General features: G+C 44.8%; 1 protein-coding gene across 1 annotated transcript in view; it reads left to right on the forward strand.

The window, feature by feature from the left end:
• PDLIM1 (PDZ and LIM domain 1) overlaps positions 1-16613 on the forward strand; it is a 54066-nt gene that overhangs the window by 36675 nt on the left and 778 nt on the right. Inside the window, exons 5-6 of the mRNA XM_003904034.4 lie at positions 7596-7747; positions 16292-16409. Of these exons, the coding sequence (XP_003904083.1) occupies positions 7596-7747; positions 16292-16409 (270 nt within the window). The remainder of the gene's footprint in view (positions 1-7595; positions 7748-16291; positions 16410-16613) is intronic.

A 16613-nucleotide genomic window follows, 5' to 3' on the forward strand; every position in this document is an offset into this window, starting at 1 on the left:
CATATTTTGAAGCTCTGTTGTTTGATGCACGCATATTTAGCATTGCTATAGCTGTTGTTAACTCTTTTGTGATTATATACTGTCCCTTTCCATCTCTGGTAAATTTACTTGTTCAGAGGTATACTTATCAGATATTATTAATAATATAACCACTCCTGTTTTCTTCTGATTAATACTGGCATGATATATTATTCTCTACCCTTTTACTTTTAGCCTGCTTATATATTAATATCGGAAATGAGTTTTATGTTGATAGCATATGTTTGGGTCATGTTTTAAAATGTACTGTTTTGTATCTACCCTGTTGGTTTCTGTCTTTCAGTTGGTTTGTGTAGATGATGAACATTAATGCAATGATTGATATGTTAGGGCTTAAGTCTGGTATTTTATTTTTTGTTTTCTGTTTTCCATTTCTCTGTTTTCTTTTGCCTGCTTTCCTGTGGGTTATTTGACATCATTTTTTTTTTTTTTTTAGAATAACATTTTTATTTGTAGTGTTTTTTATTCTATGTGTTTGTATAACCTTTTCAGTAGTTATCTGGGTATTACATTGTATATATATATATATATAACTTATCACAGTTTACTGGTATCATCATTTCAGGAGTTCAAAGAAGTATTGAAACTTTGCTTCTCTTTGTGAACCTCTGCCCTCCCCTGCTTACAATATAGTTAAAATAGATCCTTTTATACACTTAGAACCACATCAGACAGTGTTACAATTTTTGCTTTACTTGTCAACAAGAATTAGAATATATTAAGAGGGAAAGCAGTTTTTAAACCCATGTTTTTGCTTATGGGTTCTTTTTTCATTCTCGATATTCCAAGGTTCCTTTTTTTTTTTTTAAAGACAGAGTCTCACTCTTGTCCTCCAGGCTGGAGTACCGTGGTGCGATCTCCGCTTACTGCCACCTCCACCTCCCGGGTTCAAGTGATTCTCGTGCCTCGGCTTCTTGAGTAGCTGGAATTAACAGGCGTCTGCCACCATGCCCAGCTAATTTTTGTATTTTTAGTAGAGACAGGTTTTTGCCATGTTGTCCAGGCTGGTCTTCAACTCCTCACCTCAGGTGAGCCACCGTGCCTGGCTGGTTCCTTCTTTTCTTTTTTTTGTCTATTTAGATAACTTCCTTTAAACATTGTTAGGGTAGCTTTGCTAGAGATAAATGCTGTCAGTTTCCCTGTATCTGAGAATGTCTTGATTTCTTCTTCATTCTTGAAGGATATTTCCACTGTATACAAAATGCTAAGCTGGCAGTTTTTTTTCTTTCAGCAGCTGAAAACATTGTGCTACTTCCTTCTTTTCTTTATGGATTCTGATAAGAAATCTGCTGTCCTTTGAATTGGTTTTCCCCTCTAGATATGGTGTCATTTTTCTCTTACTGCTTTGAAAATTCTTTCTTTGTTGTAGTTTTCAGAAATTTACTATGCTGTGTTTTGGTGTAGATTTTTTTGGGTTTATCCTGTTTCCTGTTCACTTCACTTATTTATGTCTTTTGCCAAATTTAGGACACCTTCAGACATGATTTCTTCTAATACTTTTCTAGTCCCACCTTTTTTCTCTTCTTCCAAGACTCCATTGACATGAATTTTTGATCTTTTATATATTCCCATAAGTTTGTGAGGCTCTTCATTTCTTTCTTTTCCTCCCCATTCTATTTTTCTACGTTCCTGAAATTGTATAATTTCTAATATTCTACCTTCCAGTTCACTGATTCTTTCCTTCGTCTTCTTCATGCTGCTGCTGAGTGTGTCCACTGTGGTTTTATTTCAGTTATTTTGTCAGTTCTAGAATTTCCATTTCATTCTTTATATCTTCTGTTTGTTGAGACTTCACTTTTTTTGTTTCAAGTGTGCTCATAATTGTTCATTGAAACATTTTTATGATGACTGTGTTACCATCTTTGTTAGATAATCCCAACATCTCTGTCATCTTGGTGTTGGCATCTCTTTATTGTCTTATTTACAGTTTGATATCTTCCTGATTCTTTGAGAGATGTGATTTTTCAACTGACTCTTGAACATTCTTGTTATTATGTTATTAGATTCTGGATCTCATTAAAACCTTCTGTTTTCACTGGCTTCCTCTCAGATAGGGGGTTGGGGATGCTGCCTCATTACTGACAGGTGGGGGTAGAAAGTCTCATTTCCCCACTCTGCCTGTGTCACACCTGAGGTCATTGGGGCCACTCATTACTGCTGGATGGGGTGGGAGTTCTGGCTCCGCACATGGCCTCCACTGACACCTTATGGGTGAGTGGTAGCCTAGACACTGCTGAGCAGTGGTGAGAGTCCTGATTCTCTCCTAGGTTTTCTTCATTACAGCTGGGTAAGAATGAAATATGGACTCCCTATTGGGCTTTCTCTGAGCCTATCCCAGTGATAGTTGGGGAACCACATCATAGCCTGGTGAGACTGGAAGTCTGGACTCCCCACTTGGCCTTTTCTGGCATTTGGCTGGAGAATAGTGGTTGTTGTTTCAACGTATTGTGTTTTGCTGGGCTGCCCCTCTCTGGCCATTTGGTCAGAGACAGCAGGCTCCTCTTGAGACTTCTGTCTGTGCCCATTGCCCTTTCCAGGTTGCTGCCCTCAGCTCCATGTCTGGGATGTCCGAGGAAACAAAAACACCGTGGGAGCTCACCATCATGGTCCTCAGGACGCGGGGTCCCTAGCCAGTCTGACTTCTGTTGCCCTGTCAGAGTCTTCTCATGTTGTTTTATACATAATGCCCTGGGTTTTTGGTTGTACTGGGTGAAACAGGGAAAAATATATCTACCTCATCTTCTCAGACAGGAAAAGGATTTTTATGAGGAGACCATCTTCTCCTGTCTGGATGCTTTCAATAATTAATGTAATCCCCCTTTCTATTCCAATCTTTGTCTCACAGGTAGTTTTATTAAAGTATCAAAATGTTCTTACTATGTGAGAAAATGACCCTACTAAGGTTATATCAGCAGTGAGGATTTTTTTCTTATGGCTGTCTTGTTTTAGCAACCTCTGCCTCCTAGATTCAAGCGATTTTACTGCCTCAGCCTCCCGAGTAGCTGGGATAACAGGCGCACACCACAGCGCCCGGCTAGTTTTTTTTTTTTTTTTTTTTTTTGTATTTTAGTAGAGATGGGGTTTCACCGTGTTGACCAGGCTGGTCTCAAACTCCTGAGCTCAGGCAATCCGCCTGCCTCGGCCTCCTAAAGTTCTGGGATTACAGGCATGAGCCACCGTGCCTGGCCTTGCTGAGATTTATATACAGATAATTAAGTTGCTGCCACAGATGACGGCCCAAGTTTAAAAAAAAAAAAAAAAAAAAGCCCCTTATATCCTCACTCTGGGCACTTCATGGTTCTGATAGAGTAGACTTTCATCCCAGGGTTGCTGTGCTGACCCATGCTCCACAGCCATGGACATACTGCTTTCCATCCTCCTTGTCCTTCTGACCCTCACCCCAGCTGCCCTTTTGGCTGGAGCAGCTGTGAGAGTCACATAATGTCTGCAGGCTCAGCCTCCAAAATCCTTCTCTGGGAGGTGGGCTCAAGGGGAGTTTCTTCTTATGTTCTAAAGACCACTGGGATCCTCCTACACCTGGCTCTGTCAGCCACCTGATTCGGCAAGGATGGGAGTGGCGTGGCTAGAATAACCCTGGGGCCCTCAGGTCAGGTCCTAAAATAGTGGGAGAAAATATTCAACATTTAGGAAACTGATACACATCAGCTCCCAGGGAGAAACAAGAACTAGGAAACTTTGTGCAATGTATTGTTACTCCAAAGTAGTTGAATTTCCTTAAACTCGTTATTTTTTTATTTTTTTATTTTTTTTTTTTTTGAGACGGAGTCTCGCTGTGTCTCCCAGGCTGGAGTGCAGTGGCGTGATCTCGGCTCACTGCAAGCTCCGCCTCCCGGGTTCACGCCATTCTCCCGCCTCAGCCTCCCAAGTAGCTGAGACTACAGGCGCCCGCCACCACGCCCGGCTAGTTTTTTGTATTTTTAGTAGAGACGGGGTTTCACCATGTTAGCCAGGATAGTCTCGATCTCCTGACCTCGTGATCCACCCGCCTCGGCCTCCCAAAGTGCTGGGATTACAGGCTTGAGCCACCGCGCCCTAAACTCGTTATTAAAACTGTACAGAGTGGGTTCAGAAGAAAGTGTTTATTTTCACTGTTCCACCCTCAAAACTTGTTCTCCTGGAAACTGAATGGTGTGTGTTATATTTTCTGAAGCCATATCACTGTAATATTCTTTCTCTCATTGCTGTTATTAATATCAAAATGAGAAATTTTTTGTTCCATTTCTCCTTCATATTTTTGTCATCATTTTTAAAGGTATTGTGGTAACATGTCAATACCTTGTAGTCTAGTGTCTAAGACTTAGACTTTGGATCTTAGGATGTTATTTTTGATTCAGGTGTATCAATACCTTAAGTAAGGTAATAGATATAGAAAGTCTTTTATAAATTATCCAATGGTGTAAAGATACTATCATTATTGAGGAAAAATGGTAAGTTATTTTTTTTTAATCATTACTCATTATTGACAGGTGGGAGTAGAAAAATCACGTAAATCCTTCACAAGGTGATTTGCTGGGAGAATATTTGATGGCCTTGTGGTCTGGGTTCTGTCATTTTTTCGGTGTGTTCTGTTGGTGGCTTCCAGACATAACATACACCAAAGAAGAGGAAAAATCTTTCCCAAGAACATTCCATAGTCTGATCTCAATTTTAAAATAGTCCTAAGTGTAATAGAAAAAAGATTTATCCAAAAATAATGTAATATGCTTATTATGGGGCAAGTTCCAAACTCAGGACTCCTAAAAGAGTCAGGCATATAACTCAAAGAAAGGGCTGGGAAGTGAGACAAAGAAAGACCCTTGGTTAAAACAACTCCCCCAGGTGGCCCCATTGCCTGCCCTAGGAGGCACCCACAGGTCCCTGCAGGTGGGGGAAGAGGCCAAGCAGAGAGCAGCTGCAGTGGGCAGGACAGGCAGGGATAGCTGCTTTCCCTCCCCCAAATGCAGCCAGCCCGAGTGACCAACCCATGAATCTTGCTACTTAAATTCTGACCACCTTTGGCAGCCGCAAAGCATATGTCACTCTTTGGGTGCCTTTTCCTTTATTGTGAGAACATGGTTGGAGTCTAAGGGAAACACCTGGATCTTGATTGCTGTGATTGACTCTGCCTTTAGCGGTGGACCTGAGTACTGAACATGCCCCAGAGGTTGTCTCAGAAAAAAGAAAGGAAGAAAGGAGAGGGAGAGAGGAAGAGGAAAAGGTAACTTGCAGAGAATTACCCAGGGCAAACATATACCCTGGAAATGAGTAAGCGTAATTGATATAATTCAGTGACTCCAACCCTAAAGAGAGACTGGTTAGAGTTGCTGGATAAAACCACTCCTGGCCACTGCCTGCATCTGTAAAGCTGGGAGGCAGCCTGGTGGGCTGGAGACTTTATAGCTTTATTACTCAGGAAGCACCACTTGTTTATATACAAATCTATCCATCTGCATCAATAAATTGCCCCACCATCTGATATTTGCTCTTTGGTTCCACTGGGCATGCTAGCCTTCCTTCCTAGCAGCTCAGGCTGAGCGGAAGGAGGTGATTTGGGGCCAGGAGGTGGGGCTGCCCATGTCCCTGGCAGAGCCCTCAGAGGCCGGCTGCCCTGGAGGACTTTGTGAGCCTACAGGAACAGGGGGAGCGCAGCAAGGAGGAAGGAGGCCCTGGACCCACTCTGCAGTGTACATTCACTTGCTTGATGCCTGCAGAACTGTGACCTGTGCCTGGCATTGAGCCAGGCCTGGGAGTGTGATGGGGAGCAAGACAGGCCATGTCCCTGCCCTCCTGGGGCTTACTTTCCAGGGGGAGACAGACAACAAAGAAATAAGGGAATGCAAGTGGAATCCATGGGGAGAGAGCAGGTAGGGAGTTAAGAGTGATGGTGGGGATGTAGCGGACTGTTTGGAGTCGGGGTCAGCAAGGCCTCTCTGAGGAGTGCACTTGAGCAAAGACCTGGATGAAGCATGGGAGCCATGACAACACCTGGGAAGGACATTGCAAGCTGAGGGCGCAGTAGGTGCATAGGCTGTGAAGCTAGTGTTTCCCAGGCACAACAGGAAGCCTGGTCTCAGTAAAGTGAGCCAGGGCTGGCAGGGTATGTGTATGGAGGGAGAAGCGTGGGACACATATATGAGGACTTTTTCCTCTGTGATAACATTTACTCCCAAAAAGTTTATTTTGATTAAACATATTTTAGTATTAAAACTAAATATTTTGTGCTAAGTCAAATGAGAATACATTGAGCCACAGCATGACATAGTCTGATTCATGTTTAAAATATCACTCTGGGCCAGACACTCTGGCCCATGCCTGTAATCCCAGCGCTTTGGGAGTCTGAGGCTGGAGGATCACTTAAGGCCAGGACTTTGAGACCAGCCTGGGCAACACAGCAAGACCCTGTCTCTACAAAAATAATGACAAAATTAGTGGTGGATGGTGGCACACCTGTAATCCTAGCCACTCAGGAGGCTGAGGCAGGAGGATTTATCTATTGAGGCCAGTAGTTCGAGGTTACAGTTGTCTGTGATTGCACCACTGTACTCCAGCCTGGGTGATAGAGTGAGTCCCTGTCTCTAAAAAGCATGAAAAACATCGCTCTGATATTTTGAATAGAGGCCATCACTCTGGCCTCTAGTCAAAAATAAGACTGTCCTTGGGCCGTCAGTGACAGTGGAGACAAGTCACGCATCTTGTCAGCTGTGCTGGTAAGGCATGGCACGGCTTGGACCTGGGGGAGTGGGGGAGGTGAGAAGGGCTCAGATGCAGGATAGATTTACAGGTATAGCTGATGAGAGACTACCGTCCTGTCACCGTCCACCACTTAGAAAGTGGAGCCCTGGGGGAAAGAGGCAGGCTCTGCCTGTCTTGTCCTGTTCTGGGTCACCCAGAATGACAGGAGGAAGGTGAGGACGACAAGGCCTGGCTTGCCCAGTCCCTGGGCCTGAACATCAACACTTCACAAAGCACTTACATGTCCCATCCTTACCACCAGCCTGTGAACCAGGCAAGGAAAGTACTGTTACCTCTGTGTTATAGGTGAGGAGACCCAAGCGCCTGGCCTTGAGAATTAGGAAGAATTTATAGACAGGGAAAGCACGGTGAGACCGTTGGGAATGGAGAACACTGTGATTCTTGCTCGTGAAAGCAATGTTTGTGGCCCATACAAGGGGGACCCGGCTGAGTTCTTCATGGTCGGGCTGTGGTTGACATTTTTTTTTTTTTTCTAAATTTTCTCTGGACATAATGCTGTTGATGGAATTTATAAAGAGAGAGAGCATTCTCATTCCATGGGATTAGGCCCAAAAGTAATTGAGCTACTGAAGCTATTTAGAAGAAGAGCCTCTGATTGCATTGAAGCAGCAGCCAGCTCTGACTACAAAGACATCTCAGTTTCACTGCGCTGGCAGCAGATCTGTGGCTGATTTAGGAGAGGGCTTTGAGATCATTTCTATCCATCCTTCAAATCAGCAGTGTCTTTGCCTGGAGGAGGTTCCTGGTGAAGTTATTTTTAACTTCTGTCATGTCCTAATCAATTTTTCAAACATTCTTCACAGCTTAGACCATGCTCAGCCTCCAAGCAGCCTTGTCATCGACAAAGAATCTGAAGTTTACAAGATGCTTCAGGAGAAACAGGAGTTGAATGAGCCCCCGAAACAGTCCACGTCTTTCTTGGTTTTGCAGGAGATCCTGGAGTCTGAAGAAAAAGGTAATCAGCTCCATCTGCAGTCAGAGGCTCTTGTTGAAGGTCAGATGTGAGAGTCGGTCATTGCGGAAGCACAGGTGAACACACTCTGGAGCCGGCTTTAGAGGGCATGGGCTTTTAAAATGCTGAAATTCTTTAAAAGAGATAGCGAGAGGAAGAGAGGGTGCTGACCACATTTTCCCATCTGGGTCTGTATTTAAGAAACTCCAGGCTTGGCCAACTGTGTCCTGTCATATGTACAAGAGGATGCTGAGGTTGGGGAGAGCCTGACTGCTGTGGGAGCCTGTCGGTCTGTCCCTTAGCCATTCATTTGCTTTGAGCCCAGAAACAATACCTTGGTGGTGGCTGAGGAAGGCGAGTGATGAAGGCCATGGGCAAAGCAGAATGAGAATGCATTAGCGCTCAGTGAAGCCAGGGGCTGGCTTTGCTTGCGGGCTTGTGTTTGCATTTGCTCTAGGGAGGGTGGCCTCTTGAGGGCCTGAGAGCACCCCCTTGTGGCCATGTTGTTACTTTGTGACCTGTGGCAAATCTCTGAACCTTCCCAGGCCTGTTTTCTCATCTGTCCATCAGGGATAAAAATCCTTTCCTCTAAGATTATCATAGTCATGAAATGGCATAAGTTGTGTAAAACATCCATCATTGTAACGGAGTGCTCGCTTCATAGTTATTGTGATGTTTGAAATGTCATGAAGACGCTTTCTTGTCCTTGGGGTGAGCTTTGATGTTGAGGCACCCAGGGTCACCCCGTAGGGTTCTGCAGGTCTCAGGAGACACGCTTCTCACTGAAGACAATTATGTAATGTATACTTATTATGATCATGTTTAAGTGAATAGCTGTAAAAGTATCTTCACTTAATAACAATGCTATACGTTGAGAAATTGTGACAGGTGGATGTATTGAAGAAGGGACGCTTTATTCCCTTCACAAAAGTGACTGTGGATCAGCAGCCCTCACACCTGCTTCCTCCCAGGTGGTTCCTCATGAGCACCTCCTGTGACGCTCATGGGCTGCCTTTTCCAGAGAGCTGGGTTTTTACCCTTCCTAGTCCCTGTGATGTCCAGTCCTCCACACTCTCTTCCTTTCTTGAGGCTTGGGCACTTCAGTGGGGTCTTGCTTTCTATGCCCTCTTTCTCTCTCTCATGGACCCATCTGCAAAGAGACAGTGGATGCCCCAGTGAGGGGACACCTTGTGATTGTGAGTGTGGGACCTGCCTCAGCCAGGCTGCAAAGGGATTGGCATGTTGGCTGAGAGGCTAGTGTCCTCTGGAAGATGAACCTCCCCCTCAAAGTCTGCAGCTGAAGATTCAGCTTCCTGGGGAGCCCTTTCTGATAAGAAAGTTCCCTTCTGAACACACCCGACACCTGGGCTTCCTCCCCATTTGTGTGATTTCTTTAGAGACGGTGGCAATTTACAACCATAGGAAATCAGGAAACCATGGGCCATGTGTTTGCATGTGCTTCTTTTATGCTAAAATGATACTGTTCTACCACTGCTTTCCTCTTTTGCTTGGAGTAGCTGAGCAGCTGGGAAGTAGTGAACCATGCTTTGTATCAAGTTCCAGTATTAGCTTCACCTGACAAACAACTTGGGGGCCAACCCTTGAGGATGACAGCTTTGTTAAAACATGTGGGAAACCACAGCTTATTTCACTCTTATGTGGATGTGAAACCCTTTAATGAGAGGCAAGGTCAAGTTCATCCATGCCCAAATAAACAAATGCTGCAGGGCTCATCTGGACTCACAGAGAAGGACCTGAGCATGGATTTGGAAGCTCCATGCTTTTCAAGATCTGGACTTCTATCCTGCATGCCAGCAACCAAATTTGTGGCTTCCATTCCCAAGTTTACTTCGTGGTCCTGGTTGGCAGCTGGTGTTCCAACCATCATGCTTACCTCCAGGTGACAGGGAGGAAGAAGGGAGATAAGGCTAACCGGGAGTCCCTATTTCAGATGAGCCAGCTTTCTCCTTCCTAGAAGTTCCACACTGCTCTTCCATTTAAATTTTATTGACCATGATTTAGTCACCTGGCTACACCTAGTTAAACGAGAGTCTGGGAATTAGGATTCGTTGTAAAAAAATTTTATCCCTTAGTCTGGATGGTTCTTGCCCCAAAGAGAATCAAGATTCTGCTGGAAGGGAAAAGGGAGATAGTAAATCTTGTAGTTTCTCCTATATCTCTTAATGTGTACCTGCATTACATCTTTACTGACTGTAACAGGATAAATTCCATTCTAAACATTCTTTACATGCAGAAGTCTCTTGGGGGAAGGAACCCAAATGCCTGTTTTTTTGTTGTTGTTGTTGTTATTTGTTTGTTTGAGACAGAGTCTTGCTCTGTTGCCCAGGCTGGAGTGCAGTGGCACGATCTCGGCTCACTACAACCTCTGCTTGCCAGGTTGCAGTGATTGTCCTGCCTCAGCCTCCTAAGTATCTGGGATTATAGATGTGCACCACCATGCCCAGATAATTTTTGTATTTTTAGTATAGATGGCTTTTCTTCATGTTGGCCAGGCTGGTCTTGAACTTGTGACCTCAGGTGATCCACTCACCTGGACCGCCCAAAATGCTGGGATTACAGATGTGAGCCACTGCACCTGGCCCCAAATGTCTGTTTTTATTTGAGATAAAATGATGAAAGGTTAAGGCAGTAAAAGTAGTTGATGAGGGGTCCTGTTATTCAGAAAGGCCTCTGGTTTAGAACACAGTGCTGCAAGGCAGAAAGAGGACTGGCGTCCTGGATCTGCCTCTGACCTGCTGTGACACCTCCAGCAAGTTGCCTGCCTTTCTAAGCTCTGGTTTCTGCACAGCTACAATGAAGCTAATAGCCAGGACCTCACCGGATTGTTTACAGGGTTAAGTGAAGCCGCGTCTGTAAACTGCCAGGTGCACAGTGAGTGAGGCCCCTGAAGGAAGCTTGGCTACAGCAGTATTTGGTCATAAACCTTGAAGACCCAACACAGGCTGTCTCATTTTGGGTAAAATTCAGCCCCTAGGAGAAAGGGCTCTTGGTTCCTCAAACTTCATCCTGTTCTGGATCAAATTCCAAAACTTGCAGGCAGAAGAAGCCGTTATATTAAAAAAAAAAAAAATGGTGAAATATACTTAACATAAAATTTACCATCTTAACAAATTTTAAGCGTGCAATTCAGTGGTATTAAGTACATTTATGTGATTGTGCTATTATCACCACCATCCATCCATAGAACTCTTTTATTTTGCAACACTGAAACTGTTCTCATTAAAGAGTATCTCCCCATTCCTCCCTCTTCCCAACTCCTGGTAACCACCCTCCTACTTGTCTCTATGAGTTTGACTACTCTAAATCTCTTATATAAGTGGCGTCATGCAGTAGTTGTCCTTTTGGGCCTGGCTTAGTTCACTTAGCATAATATCCTCAAGGTTCATCCATGTAGTGTGTGTCAGAAATTCTTTCCATTTTAAGGCAGAATATTATTCCATTGTTTGTGTATACTACATTTTATTTATCCATTCCTGTGTCCATAGAAGGAGACTTTTAATGATTGGAGGTTTAGAAGGAGCAGTCATAGGCTGAGAAAACAGTGGTGGCCAGAGGCTCTGAGATGAGAAAGCTGGAGACTTGTTCAGCAAGTACCAAAGCTCGTTTTGGCTGGTGCCCAGGGTTCCAGGTGAATCCTTGGGTGATCTCGAGTTAGATACGGGGGACCACCAGGTGCAAGGTTAAGAATCATAAACTTGATTCTAAAGGCAGTGTGGAGCCATGCAAGGTTGTTGAGCAGTGAAGTGGATAGAAAAACAGCTGTGATTTAGCTAATTTTTTCTTTTTTTCCAGAAATATTTGGGATACAGTGTTCACTGGAAGAAGAGAAATTTGGAAATTTTTGTAGTTGCCTGGAGTTCAAAGGAAGCTAGTATTTTCACTGTAAGCTGGTTGAGAAGAAAGAGAGATTTCTTTGGATTAGCAGTGCTGGCTGGATATGTGAGAGAAAAAAACCTTGAAGCCAGCAGGTGGCGCTGTAGGGCTGAACAGGCCATAGTGAATCTTGTGTTGGGCAGGCAGCCTTCTCCGCCCCAGCTGTGCTCAGTTTTATCCAGGTCAAGTCTCTTCATTCTAGAAACAGATGTGGATTCTCCCACCAAGTGGAGATTTCATGTCCCTCCTGGCTTTTTCTCATTCTACCCTTTTGCAGCCTCTCTTCTTTCCTGGTGATTTTTCTGTGGATTGAGTGGATTCCAGGTCTTTAAGTGTGAAATGTGAAAAAACCCATTGCATAAGAGAGCCCGACATCACTGAGCTGGTTCTCAGCCCAATCAGTGCCTTTGCAAACTGCCCAGGTATGTAGAGATGCTGCCATTTTCTTCTTGTCGTGGGCAGGCAGCCAGATGGCTCCATCAGCCAGAAAATGAGGGTATACATTTGGGATGCTTGAGGCATGATTCTTAGACAAGATGCCCCCCAGGCCCTTCTGAGATCCCTTTAGGCAGGGCCAGGATCAGCGTGAGGTGGGGGAGGCACTGCTTTGAGTGCATAAATTTTTGTTTTTTTAGGCCGCTCTGTCGCCCAGGTTGGAGTGCAGTGGCGTGGTCTCAGCTCACTGCAACCTCCGCCTCCTGGGTTCAAGCCATTCTCCTGCCTCAGCCTCCCACGTAGCTGGGACTACAGGCATGTGCCACAATGCCTGGCTAGTTTTTGTATTTTTAGTAGAGATAGGGTTTCACCATGTTGACCAGGCTGGTCTCGAACTCCTGACCTCAAGTGATCTGCCCGCCTTGGCCTTCCAAAGTGCTGGGATTACAGGCATGAGCCAGCGTGCCCGGCCTTGAGTGCAGAATTTAAGGGGGCACTGGAAAACTCAATAATCAAGACAAAAATGACATTTAAATGCAATATTAAAAAAAATACAGGTAAAATATGTGATGAATAAAATTGGAGATTTGGCTTCCTCCCAAAGGAAGGGAGGAAGGCTTGGGAAGGGCAAGAAGGTGCCTTAGGCTCAGGGAGAACAGAAGTACCAAGGTGGTTTCTCCTTATGCACCTGCTGGTGGGGCAGAACTGAGTCTTCCCCAAGCCCATCCGTAGAGCTCACCACTTAAAACCACGGAGCCTCCTAATGTCTGCCCCATCTCATGTGCTGCCAGGTGGACATCTGTGTGCATCGGTTCCCAGTGATGAACAGTCCCAGCTTTGAGGGGGGAAGCCTAAGTCTGAGCCATGGCACCATGATAGGGCTGTTGACAGTTCAGGCTGCATTCACATATACCCTCTTGTTGTTCCCCATAAGCCAGCCAAGTACCCCAAACCATCTCTCATATTGTATTAGTCAGCAGTGGGTAACCTGTATTTCGGAGGGCTACCGGACAACTGTGGTTCTGCTGGGCTTGGCAGGGCTGGACCAGGCCCCCTGAGTCCTCTCATTCAAGCCCCAGGAAGGGAGAGGCACTCTGGTGCTTGCTGTTTTCATGGCAGAGGCAATAGCTCTATGGGGACAGGGCCAAACCACACTAGAGCCCTTAGTGCTTTTGCCTGTACAAAGCTCACATGTGCTCACATTGGCCAAAGGCTGGGGATGGGGAATTCTACTCCATTGAGAGCAGGGTTTCTCAGCCTTGGTGCTATTGACATTTTGGGCCATATGAGTCCTTGTTGTGGGGCTGCCCTGTGTATTTTGGGATGTTCAGCAGCATCCCTGACCTCTGCCCACTGGACGCCAGTGGCACCCCCTTTCAGTGTGACAATCGAAACTGCTCTCTAGGAGACACAATTGCCCCCAGTAGGGAGCCACTGACAGGAGGTAAGCATGGCAAGAGAGGGGCGGGGCAATTGTGGTCAAAATACAGTCAACCATGTATTCTAAATGTCCCTTGTTGCCAGGTGCAGCGGCTACTGGAGAAGCTGTGGTGGGAGGATCGCTGGAGGGCAGGACTTTGAGACACAACATAGTGAGACGCTATCTCTAATCAGTAAAAATAAAAAATAAATGTCCATTGTGTGAACATGTGTCTCAATTTTTGGTTTGGAAGTATTGGTCAGCATACAGGGACTCTTTCTGAAAGGACAGGAGAGCTAAGGCCCTTGTCTGTCAGCCCCACGATTGCCCAGCGTGACTGCAGTCACGGGGTGACCCTCTCCTCATCCCCTCGCCTGGCACAGGAAGCTGTTTCTTTGCTCTTGTTCAGTGGTTCTTGGATCAACAGCAACTGGGAACTTGTTGGAAATGCAAAGTCTTAGGCCCCATCCTGGGCCTTCTGGATCAGAAACTCTGGGGGTGGGGCCCAGCAATCTGTGTGTTAACCAGGCCTCCAGGTGATTTTTACCATTATTAATAGCTACCATGGTACAGGGCTTTGGTACCTAAGATGTGATGAGTGGGGCCTTAGGCAGCTCAGCATCTAGCTACTAGGGGCTTATTTTACATGCACCAGGCTGTCTACAGAAAGGTTCCTTCCTCTGATCTGTAGGAGATGATTGTCATCTGGCTGCTGTAGCATGCTGTACTCTGATGGTTTTTTCTTTCTGTGATGTGGATTTCTTTTCTTTTTTAAAAACTTTATTTATTTTTAAATTTCCAACATTTAAGTTCAGGGGTACACGTGCAGGATATGCAAATTTGTTACATAGGTAACGATGTGGCATGATGCTTTGCTGCACAGATCATCCCATCACCTAGATATTAAGCCCAGCATCCATCAGCCATTCTTCCAGATGCTTTCCCTCCCCCACTCCCCACCATCTGACAGGCCCCAGTGTGTCTTGTCCCCCCACCATGTGTCCATGTGTTCTCATCATTCAGCCCCCACTTGCAAGTGAGAACATGTGGTATTTGGTTTTGTGTTCCAGCATTAGTTTGCTGAGGGTAATGGCGTTCAGTTCCATCCATGTCCCTGCAAAGGACAAGATCTCGTTCCTTTTTATGGCTGCATAGTATTCCCTGGTGTATATGTGCCACATTTTCTTTATCCAGTCTATCATTGATGGGAATTTAGGTTGATTCTATGTCTTTGCTATGGTGAATGGTGCTGTGATGAACATAAGAGGGCATATATCTTTATGATAGAATGATTTACATTCCTTTAGGTATACACCCATTAATGGGATTGCTGGGTTGAATGGTATTTGTGCTTCTAGGTCTTAGAGGAATCACCACACCGTCTTCCACAGTGTTTGAACTAATTTACACCCCACCGACAGTGTAAAAGTGTTCTTTTTTTCTCCACAACCTTGCCAGCATCTGTTGTTTTTTGACTTTTTAATAATAGCCATTCGGACTGGCATGAGTTGGTATCTCATTGTGGTTTTGATTTGTATTTCTCTAATGATCAGTGATGTCAAACTTTTTTTCATGTTTGTTGGCTGCATGTATGTCTTCTTTTGAAAAGTTCTGTTCTTTGCCCATTTTTTAATGGGGTTCTGTTCATGTTCTTTGTCCTTTTTTTTTTTTTTGAGACAGAGTCTTGCTCTGTCACCCAGCCTGGAGTGCAGTGGCACAATCTTGGCCCACTGCAACCTCCATCCCCTGGGTTCAAGTGATTCTCTTGCCTCAGCCTCCTGAGTAGCTGGAACTATAGGTGCATGCCACCACACCTGGCTAATTTTTGTAATTTTAGTAGGGGGGGGTTTGACTATGTTGGCCAGGCTATTCTCAAACTCCTGACCTCAGGTGATCCACCCACCTCGGCCTCCCAAAGTGCTGGGATTATAGAAATGAGCCACTGTGCCCGGCTTATTTTTTTCTTGTAAATTTGTTTAAGTTCCTTGTAGATGCTGGATAATAGACCTTTGTCAGATGGATAGATTGCAAAAATTTTCTCCCATTCTGTAGGTTGTCTCTTCATTCTGATAATAGTTTCTTTTGCTGTGCAGAAGCTCTTTAGTTTAGATCACATTTGTCAATTTTTGCTTTTGTTACAATTGCTTTTGGGGTCTTCATCATGAAATCTTTGCTCATGCCCATGTCCTGAATGGTATTGCCTAGATTTTCTTCTAGTGTTTTTATAGTTTTGGGCTTTACATTTAAGTCTTTAATCCATCTTGAGCTGATTTTTGTATATGGTGTAAAGAAGGGATCCAGTTTCAATTTTCTGCATATGGTTAGCCAGGTCTCCCAGCACTATTTATTAAATAGGGAATCCTTTCCTCATTGCTTGTTTTTTGTCAGGTTTGTCAAAGATCAGATGGTTGTAGGTGTGTGGTCTCATTTCTGGGTTCTCTATTCTGTTCCATTGGTCTACGTGTCTGTTCTTCTACCAGTACCATGTTGTTTTGGTTACTGTAGCCCTGTAATATAGTTTGAAGTTGGGTGGCGTGATGCTTCTAGCTTTGTTGTTTTTGCTTAGGATTGTCTTGGCTTTTTGGGCTTTTTTTTTGGCCCGGTGTCAATCTCCTGCTTTTTAGAAAAATAAACTGGGGACCAGAGAGGTTAAGTAACTTGCCCAGAATCACACAGCAGAGTCACTCCAGTTCCCATGGCCTTGCTTGAACATATATTTATAACTGCTTCTGAAGAACTGAGTGATACTTAAGCAATTCTGCCCTTCCTGGCCAATGAGTGTGTTTTCCTCATTTCAGGGGATCCCAACAAGCCCTCAGGATTCAGAAGTGTTAAAGCTCCTGTCACTAAAGTGGCTGCATCGATTGGAAATGCTCAGAAGTTGCCTATGTGTGACAAATGTGGCACTGGGATTGTGTGAGTATCTGCTTCCCACAGCCTTTGTAGACCCTGCAGGTTGGGTAAACCATGAAAATGTGGAAAGTGCTGGATGTTGCACATTTTGCTTGTGAAGGAGACAAATCCGTCCCAGAAAAATGCAGCAGAGAGGCCAGGAAAGTCCCGTGTCCCAGAGCCAGGTTGTGAAGGTTTTCCTTCACTGTGGAGCCCTTAGGTTATGAA

Source organism: Papio anubis, chromosome 11 (assembly GCF_008728515.1).
Source record: "Papio anubis isolate 15944 chromosome 11, Panubis1.0, whole genome shotgun sequence".
Classification (NCBI taxonomy): domain Eukaryota; kingdom Metazoa; phylum Chordata; class Mammalia; order Primates; family Cercopithecidae; genus Papio; species Papio anubis.